Raw genomic sequence first — 14,197 nt, 5'->3', positions numbered from 1 at the left:
ATTAGTTGAATGTTCAATGCAAGGTCTCCCTGAGGCTTCGATGGTGATCTAATCACTTGAAAGAAGACTGACGGTCACATGCAATTGAGTTGCTCTGAGCGTCTGTAGGACGTTATCATTTATTCATTTAAAAGGATGATAAATACAAGGTCACCTCTTACACAGTGATTGGTGGAGTTACTAATTAAATGCATTGTTGCTACACATATATATGCAAATATCCAGTTATTCTACTAACAGATGGCTAATTGAGGGGTTAACTGGTTTATAATGAAGTCTCAGAATCATTTTACTTTATTATTTTACACTATTCTGATAAATGCACCACTTTCTGTTACTAGAAAACCACAGAGATTTTCTTTATTGATCAAAATGTGTTTTCTGGGATTAAATTCCAATGTGTGCATGGATAATCGAGTGTTTTTCCCAAAGTGGTAGCCTTGGTTTGAAGTTTCACTGAGATGTTGTTTTTATTTAGCTTTTGGCTGCAGTTTGAATGTCGATCATGTTTCCTTTTCTCCTGCACTGTGACTTTTCAGATGTTTAGGACCGACAGTTGCTAGCCTTTGGTTTAAGGCTGAATCACTCTTGTTGCACAAAACATGTTTAGATTTGTCTAAATTGTCAATTTTCTTCTGCAACTTTCTCAGTTAGACAGAAAAATAATAGAACCCTTAAAAAAAGATTAAAATTGAAATATATTGAAGCAAGAGGACAAGTAAACATAATAATGAAACGCCAATGCTTCATGCTAAAACATGATTGATAAAAATGATCTGTTTTCACTGCTTTTGACAATGGAAAACAGACAGACAATTATTCAAAATTAAAGGATGCATCAGCTGCAGAGATAAACAAAATTACAAACTCAAAAGTTACATCTCAGGCTTGTTAGAATGAGCATGAAACAGGACAAAAAGTATGCTTCGTTCAGAAAGAAAACCAGAAAACATCTTAGCTCTCCAAACCAACACTTTGCAGGAAACTTGAGTTAGCAGAGCTGCATCTAAACAAATATTCTGGTTTCTGAAATTGAAGGTGACCAATGTGCAGCTGCTATTATAGCTTAAAGAGTTGTTTTAATAAATTAAAGGCCTTGTGAGTACTGTTCTTAAAGCCCAGCTGTTTTCTGAGCATTTCCTAACAGGACATTTTGTCTGCCTGAACAAGTCCATGCTGGGCTGTTCTCTGTAATCCGGCACTATAGAACAGCTCTTGCTGCTCCACGCCCTGAGGTTACATTAAGCTGCTTTTTATGCGCTGAATGGACAAAGTTACAGCACACGCAGAAAGAAAAAAAAATGTGGGGAAAAAGGGGAGAGCGCAGCCTGGGAGGCACCTAAAAAGTAAAAGCAAGAGCTTGGAGATAAAATTGTCCCTCTGTGTGAGCTCAAAAGGGTATGAGGGGCAGATCATGGTTGATTCTGCTGTAGTGAAAACAGGTCAGATAAAATATTGCACTCACTGAGCTACATATCTGTGCTAGTATGGTCATGCCTTCAGGTGCTTCAGTCTAAAAAAGCATCTCTATCACTCCACATCTCTCTTTATGCACTCGGTGCCTTAAAAAATGGTTAAAAAAGCTGGATTTTTATTTCTCATCTTTGGGAATTCATCCCATTCTTTGTTTTTGTTATTAAACAACAATAAAGAACCTGAAAAGATGATAAATCTCAATGGCTTTACAGGCAGTTTTGGTATTTTGGTATGCTTTTAGCACCTCCTAGTGTCCATTTGTAGAACAGAGAGCAAAACGTATCTCCTTGCTGTGCGTTCGTGTTTTAGCACCTTAATCTAACAGATGAAATGTCTCCTCAGCCTTCATTAGTGTCTACAGAAAGGATTCATCATTAAATAACCAAAATCAGCTGTGCTCATGATCTAAAACATGACCCAAGAAAATGGTTTAGAAATATGAAAAAAGTGGCAAATTATCCCTTTAAAAATCAAGTAAAAGAACCAATAACGAGACAACACAATAAGAAACCTCCAATGTCATAATCGTGTCTGCATGCTATAAATCTCATATTAGTAACCAAAATGTAAATAAATAAAAAGTATATCACATTTTAGACTGTGTTGAAACAAATAATTAGGCAGTGTTTGCTTGTAATCATCTGCACCTAAGCAATAAAACAAAATATAGCCGGTCTGGAAAGATGAGTCATTTGCAGATTTTGTAATGAATAAAATTAGTTTCCTAATGAGATTTAAAGGGATCCATCAAAACAGCAAACTTGTCTTTAGATTAGAAGCTATGTTATAAACCGTTACAACGCGATTTCAGAGTGAGAGAGATGAGCTTTCAGGGAATTGCAATAAATCCGATGGACTTTGTGAAGTCAAGTGCTCAGAGATGAGATGAGAGAGAGAAAACAACAAGTCTGGCCACACGCCTTTCATAGAGATTGAAAAACCTGACAAGAAAAGTTTTAACACTTTCATCTTTCCTTTTTTTGGAAACTTGATGTATCAATTGAAGCCAAATAAAAGCAATGTATCTTTATTGATTGCACGTATTAAATCCAACACAATCGTAAGGATGTTGTGAAGCTGCGAGCAGTGATATGGCCTGGAAAGTGAAAAATTGATTGAGAAAATAGGTTGCCGGTTGCAGCTCAATATGGACCAGAAACAGCTGCTGAAATCTCCAGGGTGACACGAGACAATGGGAAAGGAAGCAAATGAAAATTCACCCCAACAACTAAGACTGTTTCACTAAAACCTTGTTAAGCTCTTAAACTGAGGCGGATTGGAACATCTTTCCATTTTATGTCTGCCTTCTTTTTGTTTTTTTTCTTTCATATTGGGAAACCTACCAAGCCAAAACTCATCCTCCAGGTTTCCAAATCCAACGCGATAGTCGCTCCACTTCCTGGAGAAGTCCGTCAGGCCATTTTGACGACGCTGGAATACCTGGACAGGAATGTGATGGGTGGACAAAGCAAATAGATAAATAAATAAAAGTGCTAATCAGATGCACCGACTGAAAATATGGTTTTCTGATGTGTTTCAATATTTAATATCTAAGAAAAGGAGCTGAAATGTGTTATCTTCACTTACAATCCAGCCTCCTTCATCTGTGGTCATGTCACAGAACACCTGCACACCCTGGCTCGGGTCCCTATTGATGTAGATGGTGTAGACGCCACTCAGATTCTCTCCGTTGAGAAGGTGCTGGGCACAGTTCTGAGGTGTCGCAAACAGACGACTCCCTGGAAAGGATGAGCAAAATGAATATTTTTCATTTATTTTGAGGATCCTTGAAGGATTAATTAATTTAATAGTTTATTAGAATCCTTCAGATCAGCTTAGCTTTTAATGTTTAATTGAACAGATTTATTCCAAAGGTACCTGAGGCAACCCTGACATTTTCTGTATTGTGGAGACAAATGTGAGGTCCTGTGGACCTTGACTCGGACAGCAAAGTAAAACAAAAAAACAAGTAAATCTTTGTTAAAACTAAACAGATTCAATGTGTTTTGATGGAAAAACACTCATTAAAAGTCTGTGTGTGTTCTATGTGATGTTGGTTATATTTATGAGGGGGCAAAACCCTGCATATGTTGATATGAGGTTTTATCAGAAAGTAAGAGTTCGACGATATCAGAAATAGGTACAAATCAGATGGAACATCCTTTATAAATATACATATATGACCACAATTAGGGTGTGAACTAAAACACTGAAAACACTTTGGAACAGGAAGTCTCAGTGCAGCCACAAATTAACTCTAGAGTGGTTCGTTTATAATGTGAGTGTTACAGTTTTTTTTTCGATTGCTGAAACTCAAAAAGCAAAAATGAGGCACAATTTTCACAACCTCTACTTCTTTTTCCAATTACTTGACTCAATTTATCACTACTCAAGATTTCCTTATCATATTAGAACTCTGATTTTCCTCCTTTACACTCTGATGTCAATTTCACATTACCTTGCTGTCAAAACACAGCACACGATTTTCAGGTTTACACACACTTCTCACTTAAATTCTCAAAGCTTCAATCAACAACACACAAATATTCAAATCTCTAAACTTTCGGGTCTAGCGAGCAATTTGCAATCAGGGACTGCAGCATAAAAGTAAGTTTCCACAAGGCTACCCAGGTATATGAGTGGTTTCAGGACCTCCCCCTTCCTCAATTCCATTGAGGTTTTTCTCAGCCTGGAGGTGGAAGGTGTACGAAAGGAATCCACAGAGCCAGGTCCCACTGCTTCAAGCCATGGAGGAGGCTTGTAGAGATGTGGCCTTTGAGGCCTGTCAGAGTTTCATGAGACACTCGGGGCGGTACTTCCAACACTGTTTGGACCAGAAGGACATCGCCTGTGATGTTGATGAGGCCCTCTGGCCAGACAGAGACCGGAGGCATGATGCCCCATGATTATGCTTGAATGGGAGAGCGGGTGGGGGTCAACTGTAAAAATAAAATGTTTTGTCTCAAAATTTGTGTGATGTCTAATGTTTGTCTCAGAGAAAAGTGGGCCCTGTCATACATTCACTGTGTAATTCATTGGGTTCCATTTAGACAATTGTGTTTTCAGTTTTGCTCTTCAGTGTTCTTTTCATGCTTGGTAGTGTTCACCCAAAGGCTACTTGTGTTTAAGCAATGAATGGTATGTGTGTGTCATGTGAAAATGTGGCTGTGTTTACCAAATGAAAACACGTGTTCCACTTTGGGAACATTTTACGATATGTGATGGCAGGGTTTTGTTGCAAAGGGAAGCCATGGTTTAGGAATTTGTGTGTTATGTTTGGGATTTTGTGTGTGCAGTTTTGAAAGAAACGTACAGTTTTGAAAAACGCGTTTTAGCAATCGAAAAAAAAAACCCTGTAACCACAGCTGGTTCACAGGATCTTTCATGGAGGTAAAGTCAAAGAGTTGGAGTACCCGGCCCGGAGGGTTACCGGGGTCCCACCCTGGAGCCAGGCCTCGGGTTGGGGCCCGTGAGCGAGCGCCTGGTGGCCGGGCTTTCGCCCATGGGGCCCGGCCGGGCCCAGCCTGAACCGCATACATGGGCTCATCCAACTGTGGACCCACCACCCGCAGGGGGAACATGAAGGGTCTGGTGCAATGTGGATCGGGTGGCAGACCAAGGCGGGAGCCTTGGCGGTCCGATCCCCGGACAAGAAAACTGTTTTTTGGGACATGGAAGGTCACCTCGCTGGCGGGGAAGGAGCAGGAGCGTGTGGCAGAGGTTGAGCAGTACCGGCTAGATATAGTCGGACTCACCTCGACACATAGCATTGGCTCTGGAACCCAAGTCCTTGAGAGGGGTTGGACACTCTCCTTTGCTGGAGTTTCTCCCGGTGAGAGGCGGAGGGCTGGGGTTGGCTTTTTGTTAGCCCCAAGACTCTCTGCCTGTGTGTTGGGGTTCACCCCGGGGGACGAGAGGGTAGCTTCCCTGTGCCTTTGGGTCAGGGAACGGGTCCTGACTGTTGTTTGTGCTTATGGGCCAAATATCAGTTCAGAGTACCCACCCTTTTTGGAGTCCCTGGGACGAGTGCTAGATAGTGCTCCATCAGGGGACTCCATTGTCCTGCTGGGGGACTTCAATGCTCACGTGGGCAATGACAGCTTGACCTGGAGGGGTGTGATTGGGAGGAACGACCCGCCTGATCTGAACTCGAGTGGTGTTTCGTTATTGGACTTCTGTGCAAACCGCAGTTTGGCCATAACGAACACCATGTTCGAACATAAGGATGCCCATTGGTACACTTGGTACCAGGGCAGTCTAGGTCGCAGGTCAATGATAGACTTTGTAGTCGTATCATCTGACCTGCTGCCGTATGTTTTGGACACCTGAGTGAAGAGAGGAGCGGAGCTGACAACTGATCACCACCTGGTGGTGAGTTGGATCAGATGGCAGGGGAAGATGCCGCGTAGACCTGGCAGACCCAAACGCATGGTTAGGTTCTGCTGGGAACGCCTGGCAGAAAAACCTAAGATGGTCTTCAACTCCCACCTCCGGCAGAGCTTTGAACGCGTCCCGAGAGCAGTGGGGGACATTGACTCCGAGTGGGCCTTGTTCTACTCTGCGATTGTTGAGGCGGCTGTTGATAGCTGTGGTCGCAAGGTGGCTGGTGTCAGTCGTGGTGGCAGCCCCCGTACCCGCTGGTGGACACCAGAGGTTCGGGGAGCCGTCAGGGTGAAGAAGGAGGCCTACAGGGTGTGGCTGGTCTGTGGGTCTCCGGAGGCAGCAGACAGGTACCGGATAGCCAAGCGGGGTGCAGCAGTGGCAGTTGCCGAGGCTTAGACTGCTGGAGGATACACTGACCACTTTTCACACTCTACTACTTTCTTCTACAATCTGCTCTTTAACTGTATTATTTTCTGCAATTTCAGCTGTTAACTTTATTTTCTCTCTTAAGCCCCCTTCAGACAGGCCAAGAAAAACGGAAATGTTCCGGACTCTGTCTGTAAGACCTTTGTGTCTGAATACAAACATCCGGATAACGTGTTCCGGAATTTAACCGGACAAAGCCCCTAGTAACAGGTCCGGACTTGTTACGGACAGGGTGGCTGCTTCAGACTGGTGAGGTAGAGTTCCGGACAAGGGGGAGGGGACCGGGGGACGCTGTGCGCACCTAGATAGCCCGCTCCTGTAGCATGCGGCGAACCACAGCAGCTCGCCTCCTACAGTACCGCCTAGACGCGTGACGGAGCGCTTCACACCGCTTCAGTGATTCCTTTAACCATTGAGCTTCATCATCCAGGTCTCTTATGCGTCTTCGTGTGCGCAGAATTATGCTTAAGCGCCTCGTGATTTGTATCTTGAGAGGCGCTATAGAAATGATATTTTCTTCTACTTCTTAACATGAGTCCGATCCCCCCCCCCCCCCCCCCCCCCCCCCCGCCGCCGCCGCCGTCGGACATCTGGAACTTTTCCCTGCTGTGTGAACGCAGCCGAAAGGCCAAGTTCCAGTAAAAAAGTGGTGTGTCTGAAAACACAGTTCCGGTTAAAAACCGGATTGAATTGTCCACAAATGTTCCAGAATGTCTATCTGAGAAGGGCTTAAGTGTTTTTCTCCCCAGAAGAAGCTACAATGATGTCCTGCTGAGCTGTGGTGGCCTCATGGAGGGGGCCATCATCTAGCACACTGCTGCTCACCACAAACATTCTCCCTCTCCTGATAATAACTTTTTACTTTCCTTGACATTGAATGCGCTACTGCTAGCTTATCCGTTTATTTATAGATTCACTAGGATAAATACAATAAAGCTTATCGCTCACCAAATGGAATATTTACTAAGAAATCACAATGTAACTATAGACACATTACTTTTTCTTGTGTGTGTGTGTGTGTGCGTGTGCCTGCTCTGTCTTCTCGATCCCCAGTGAGTCGTGGTGGATGGCTGCTTATACTGAGCCAGGATTCTCTGGAGGTTTCTTCCTGTTAAAAGGGAGTTTTCCTCTCCACTGCCGCCTTTATGCTTGCTTAGTATGAGGATTGCTGTATAGTCACTGACACTAGTCAGTGACTTGATGCAATTTGCTGGGTTCCTTATATAGGAAACATTATTTCTGATTGGCTTAATGAACTGACCTGAATTGGAATGTTTATTTTGTGAAGTGCCTTGAGATGACTCTTGTTGTGATTTGGCGCTATATAAATAAAATTGAATTGAAATAAATCTACCAGGTGAGAACTCAACTCTTCTTTGTGATGAAGCTTGCCCGTGCCTATCTGTATTCAGTTTGATGGATAGAGTGGTTGGCTATTGTGCCGACAACACCAATACAAATTTTAGAGAAAAGGCAAGATGAGGACAGCTCATTAACTCAATCAGCACGATTGAGTTAATGAGCTGTCCTCATCTAGTGTCCATACAAATCTCACTGAGCATTCTCATGACATTTGTAGGGAAACATTTTGGTTTGCTTGCAGTTTTTTTTTCTATTTTAAAGAATAAAACCACAAGAAAAATATACAAGTAAAAAATTTACACTGAGTACATTGTGAATTTGTCAGAGATTGGAGCACGCTGCCATGTGTAAAATGCAGCCTCACTCTAAAACTCTGAAGCTACATATCAGGTAATGAAATAATTTGTGTTTTTGGGGGACAGTTATCGTGAAGCTTATTTTCTGTTGTCCATAACAAACTCTCTGGGATTTGGAACATTCTCAATCTTTAACTAATGCTATTGTAAATCTTAAACCTGTGGTGAAGGTGGTAGAAACCACAGCGCTGGTATCGAGTCCTCTTGCAGCCTGCAGCTTGACGGTGTACTCTGTTATCTCAGCTAGTCCCTCCAAACGAATCCAGGTGTCCTCTGCATCAAGAATCAGCTCCTGGTGCACAATCAGGACCAGATTCATGAACACATTTACAAAAGAAGAACAAAAATAATTTGCTTTGCATAACTAATAATTGCATGTGCATTCTGCAGAACCCTGAGGGTAAAAAATTAATTCTGTAAGATACTGATGAGACACTGAGCTTGTGAATTAAAAAAAAGTGCAAAGGCAACAGAAAAAAAAACTTTTAAGCTGTTTTATAGGGAGAATCCAAATGGTGTGCTTTTAGTTTCAAGTGGCAAAATGTTCTCATGGCAACGCAAATAGGTGCTGTGTATTTAGAGCAACTTAAAAAAGCAAATTAGGTCAATTTACAAGAACTCGACAAGAATTTACACCTCCACCAGCGTTAAAACAAATTTACGCTTCAGGAGATAGAGTACGAGCAGAAGGAAAAAAAATAATAAAACAAAAATAAATCAGAAAAGTGAAATGCAAAAAAAAAAGGAAGGTGTAGATTTATGAGAGCGGGGGGGGGGGGGGGGGGGGGGGTGCCAACTACAGCAGACAGAGTAAACCAGATAAAAAGACTTCTTGGACAGCCGAGAAGGAGCTGCAAGCATCCCAGAAACAAACATTTCTATTTTTAGTGAAGAACTTGTGGCTCTGAAACGTTTCTCTCATTTTCCCAAACCCACCTCACCGAGCTCGTCCAGGAGTCTAAACATTCGACAGACTCTTTGTAGGACGTCTCATAAATGAAGGTGCAGAATAGAAACGTGTTTATGCATACGTCTGTATCTTTGAGTTTGTGTTACAGTTTAGCCTGAATACACATTAAATGTAAAAATGGAATGAAATATGCAGCCAGCTTTGGGGGGAAAAATAACATTTGCAGGCAATGTGTCTGTGTGAATAATGCAGAGAAACAGCCAGTAAACGATCTCTCTCTCTCTCTCTCTCTCTCTCTCTCTCTCTCTCTCTCTCTCTCTCTCTCTCTCTCTCTCTCTCTCTCTCTCTCTCTCTCTCTCTCTCTCTCTCTCTCTCTCTCTCTCTCTCAGAGGAGCTGACATTCTCCCGATGGGCTTTCAGGGTCGAGATATTTATTGGGTCTCAACAGCCCACTCTTATCAAGGCTAATACGTACCTTCGTGCCCTTTGTATTGATTGTGTAGGTGCGGTTAAGTGTTTGGACGTTTTGCCGGGTGTGCACCACTCAGCCTTGCTTGAGATCTTTATCATTGCAGGCACACAAAAAACCAACAGTTATACATGCATTTACAAAAGTCTTGCTAAATGTCAGCCTGATAGAAAATTAATCTCACAACTAATTTGTGTAAATTATTAAAGTCTATTATCTCGGTGAGAGGAGAAGCTGGCCGAGCAGCTGCAGGGCTTACCGATGCTGCAGGAGAGCCGATAACAGCTCGGCCAAATGTTCACATAAGCTAGACTCAAGTACAGGCAGCAAATCAGGAGGAAAATCACATGAGGAGCACTTTAATCTATGGATGCTGTTGTCAGGGATGCTCTGAGGATAAGCAGTGTAGGAATTGTTCAGGCTGCTTATGGCAGCAATCATTTGAGTAAACTATAAAACAAAATTGAATATCACATCTGAGGTATTTTTCTAATTATTTAATTAGCTGTTTTCAGGGTATCAAGAACAGGAAAAGATGAGACCGTTTTTTTTACAGAAAATATGAGAATCTCTAAAGGTGTGTTTAAGTCAGCTTGAGAGTAAAGCCGATTGGAGGAGAAAACTGAGCAAACGCTCTGGAGTCGAAAACAAAACCCTAACAGCTTTGGACAGATGTGGATTTGCAGTTATAATCATAAGTAAGACTCACCAGGCTCTAAACTTAATCAAGTGAATTTTATTAGAGCTTGAGTAATTTATTAACTATCTGCAGAGTGAGTCCAGCAGCAGGGATGTGGTACCAGGCTGCTGTTTTATTTAACAAACTGCTTCTGGTGAACACCAAGCTTTGTTTGCTCTGACTGAGATCATTATTGAGAAGTTTTAGGAAGGAATAACTGTGAAACTGAGCAAAATGTGAAATGTTTGACTTTCTGTTGATAAGTCAGACAAGAACCTGCCTGTCAACAGACAACATGTCATGACCATTCTTGTTGTTCCCTGCACACAGACCCTTCGAAGGCCTGTAGCATTACCATATGTGCTCTCCTGTTTCCAAAGAGCAATGCTAGAATACTCAGGAAACAGATTTTCATTTATAGTTGTGGCTTAGATTTTCCTCGTTTAAATCCTTGCAGCGGCAGGTATTACCGATTGTCACCAATTAACACCAAATAATTTTACTACTCTCACAGTAGCAGGTGTCTGCTGGCTTGAAGGTTCTTTCAACTAAAAGGAGCGTACCTCTTTTTCCAACCGGATCCAATTATTTAGATGAGTTTTTATCCTGCAAAAGACTTTTTTTTTGGAAAAACTAAAAACAAAACACCCTGCTCAAGATTTCTTTTGGGGTACCACTTGTGAGTGTTTACACTGCAGGACTAACAAAGACAAAACCTATCGTCACACACAAGAATTGAATCAAATGTTTATGTATTTTTATACGTATCTGAACCATGCTTGTGAATTACACTGATATGGTTGGCAGGGCTCAAAATGGCAAGTTAATTTCTGTTTTAATAAAAGCATTCACAGGGATGTTAAGACTACGACGTGTTACATTAGATGATAATTCATGCTATAAAGGTTTGTTTGGAAGAAATTACTCTAAAATGACAAAAAGGCAGACAACAAGAAATTCTGATTGTTTTTGAAACTGAAATGCTTAAAACGTGATGATTTAAAATGTTACCTTCATATTTATTGAACATTAGTGACACCCGATGGTGAAACACACATCGATGGAGCACACACAAGGTCAGAATAATAATGTGTGTTTGAGAGACGCGCTTGAGCGTGTGTGTGTGTGTGTGTGTGTGTGTGCGCGTGTGTGTGTATTCTGAGCACACATCTCTTACTAATGTACTCATTACCATTACTCTGCCACATCAAAACCCTCAATCAAAATAAACAATGTCTACTGAGGCTCATTAAAGTAATACCTCTGCAGGACGGGCAATTTCACTGTGTGGCTCCCTCGTGTGTGCAGCAATCTGTGAGCGAGAGTGTCTGCAAGCACTTGGAGGGGATTACCAGACTGAAAGATAAAGCCTAAAGCCTGAAGTGGCAAAATATCAAAATAATTATATTTGCATTTTACTTACTGGTAATAATGTCATGTACCATTAGCAAAACCTGGTTTCTGTTCATAGACATTTTTGCTGATTGCTGCACAGATTGTGCCGAATTTTTAAGTTATCCCCTTTGTTTTTGGATGTTAACAGCTGTGAACATGTGTAAAACAAGAGTTAGTGCGAGTAAAATCAGAGAACAAGTTTCTTACCTTACGGCTGCCATCAGGTGTCTTGTAGGTGAGCATGTAGTTGTCAATCTCTGCGACCGGTGGTTGCCAGGAAATGAGAGCGCTGCGGTGGTTGACTTCACTGGCAGTCAGGTTCACAGGTGCATCCATGGCTACCCAATAAAAAAAAGAAAGAAAGAGAGAGCGATTGATTTTACATTCAGTAGAGTTGGTTCAGATCAAGAGATGTTGGTACTAATAGCGCCACTGGAAGGTACATTTGTTTGTGTGCAGCATACGGTTTCATTGTTAGCAAAATTGTTATTCATTCTTCTGTTTAAGACTTCTGTAGGTCAGTTTGTTTACAGTGAGGTGATTAGACCAAAACAAACTGTGTAAAAATAAACAGTTTATAGAATGTCTAAGAACCATCATACATAGTATACAAGTACGTAAGCACTTGAGCACCCCTATAACTAAAACACTTGACTGAAACTGAATCTTCATTTAAGGTTTTATTAGTTAGATTTTGCACTAAAAACATAAAAAAAATCAAAACACGAAGCTCTTTGGTAGGAAGAGAGCAAAGTTTAAATAGCATTTCACATGAAATCAACAAAAATCAACAAAATTCAAGCTTGCTGCTCAAATAAAAAGGTACTTTTTTAAAATAGTGTTTTTAGAAGAAAATAAGAATTGGATTTGGATATTTAACATGTTCAATGACTTCAACGACTTTTAAACTTCTCATGAGAAAAAAAATCTGTGCAACAAATATAAAAAGCACACAGTAAGTAAAATGTTTATTTTTTTGCATTTTGTCCTTTTGAAGCCTATTTGTTTGATTCTATTGCATTAATTATTGTATGTAATGTTTTCTGAGATGATAAATCTGTTTGTGCACACAGCACTAAGCTAATGTGTTCTCATTCTAAATTAGTTTTTCACTTTTAGTAAACAGCACAATCCAGCAAGAAGCTCTGCAATCAGAGCAAATGTAGTCGTTAAACTTATTTCTACCGTCGAAACATTTACAACCCAGAAATTAAGCCTCATAAACCTCCAGGATGGTAAAACCAAACTATGAGGACAGGCCAATGTAGAGTAATTAGAAAACAGTTATGAGTTTTTTTTTGGTAGCCTCATGTCTTTATGAATTTAGCAATTAAATGAAGTACAACAACAGTCCCCATCTCAATAATGTAATCTGGGAGTGAGATATTAATTAGTCTTAAAGATAAATGTTAAGACACGATAAATCTATGATCTATAACACCACTGACGGTCATCTTTGAAGAGTTATATTCCAAAATGTTTCTGCTTCCTAAACTACCAAAGCTGGTGATTGAAATGACAAAAATAGTGTGACGAATGAGTGAACTTATTCACACTTTTCATAGTGCAGAAATAGTCTTTTATGTGAAACTTACTGTAAGTCTACAATTTATTACTCAGCACATTGGTCCTCCTCTTTCAAATTTGACTTTTCATGTAACCTATCAAAACCTGCTACTCTAAAGTATGAGGTTTGCTGTATAGTCACTGGCACTAGTCAGTGACTTGATGCAATTTGCTGGGTTCCTTATATAGGACACATTATTTCTGATTGGCTTAATGAACTGTGAATTGGAATGTTTATTATGTGAAGTGCCTTGAGACGACTCTTGTCGTGATTTGGCGCTATATAAATAAACTTGAATTGAATTGAATTAAAGTCTAATATAGCAAAATGTTGACAACTAGCAGATGTGTTTTAATTGAGGCTGGTTTTAAACAACACATTTTAGTCATAAAATCATAAAGCATTTAGAATAAAAATAAATATACTTCTGTATGCGCTAGATGTGTTTGAACCATTCTGGTGCAAAGGGGAGCCCCGTCCCCCCACCCACCACTTGTGGTTTTATGTTATTGTCTGAATATGTGCTTTTATGTTTGAGTTTTTTTTTCTTGAACTCCAACTTTTCCTGTGGTGAGGCAAGGTGAGGAGGCCTGTTTTTCTCCTTCTTCTCTCCCCGCTGACACCTCCATTTCTCTCATCTTTTCCCATGTGAACCTGTTTTAACCATGTGTTTTAACTATGGGTTAGGGTTGTGCTGTGAAGTCAAATTGCCTTGTGCCAGGGTGCTTGTTCAATTACAATAAAGTTGATTCTGATAATTTTGTAAATGGGTATTATATTTAGCTGAGCGGTGGCGCAGTGGTTAGAGCTGTTGCATTGCAGCAAGAACATCCTGGGTTCGCTTCCCCGCCTGGGATCTTTCTGCATGGAGTTTGCATGTTCTCCCTGTGCGTGGGTTCACTCTGCGTACTCCGGCTTCCTCCCACAGTCCAAAAACATGACTGTTAGATTGATTGGTCTGTCCAAATTGTCCTTAGGTGTGAGTGTGTACGTGTGTGCGATTGTTTGTCCTGTGTGTCTCTGTGTAGCCCTGCGATGGACTGGCACTCTGTCCAGGGTGTAGCCCTGTTGCCCATTGACTGCTGGAGATAGGTGACAGGCACCCCCCCCCCCCCCCCCCCCCAATACCACGTGGACAAGCGGGTTCGGAAAATGGATGGATGGATGGTATTAT

The 14,197-nt window shown here is 41.2% G+C and overlaps 1 protein-coding gene across 4 annotated transcripts in view; it reads right to left on the bottom strand.

The window, feature by feature from the left end:
• Window positions 1-14,197, bottom strand: part of tnr (tenascin R (restrictin, janusin)) — a 240,954-nt gene that overhangs the window by 9,689 nt on the left and 217,068 nt on the right. For all 4 annotated transcript variants that reach the window (XM_070541686.1, XM_070541689.1, XM_070541688.1 and 1 more), the window contains 4 exons: window positions 11,664-11,794; window positions 8,163-8,295; window positions 3,064-3,215; window positions 2,820-2,916 (listed from right to left, as the gene is read on the bottom strand). In XM_070541686.1, the coding sequence (XP_070397787.1) occupies window positions 2,820-2,916; window positions 3,064-3,215; window positions 8,163-8,295; window positions 11,664-11,794 (513 nt within the window). The remainder of the gene's footprint in view (window positions 1-2,819; window positions 2,917-3,063; window positions 3,216-8,162; window positions 8,296-11,663; window positions 11,795-14,197) is intronic.

The sequence above is a fragment of the Nothobranchius furzeri genome, chromosome 11, assembly GCF_043380555.1.
Source record: "Nothobranchius furzeri strain GRZ-AD chromosome 11, NfurGRZ-RIMD1, whole genome shotgun sequence".
Taxonomy (NCBI): Eukaryota; Metazoa; Chordata; class Actinopteri; order Cyprinodontiformes; family Nothobranchiidae; genus Nothobranchius; species Nothobranchius furzeri.
This window is presented reverse-complemented; position numbering and strand designations above follow the sequence as displayed.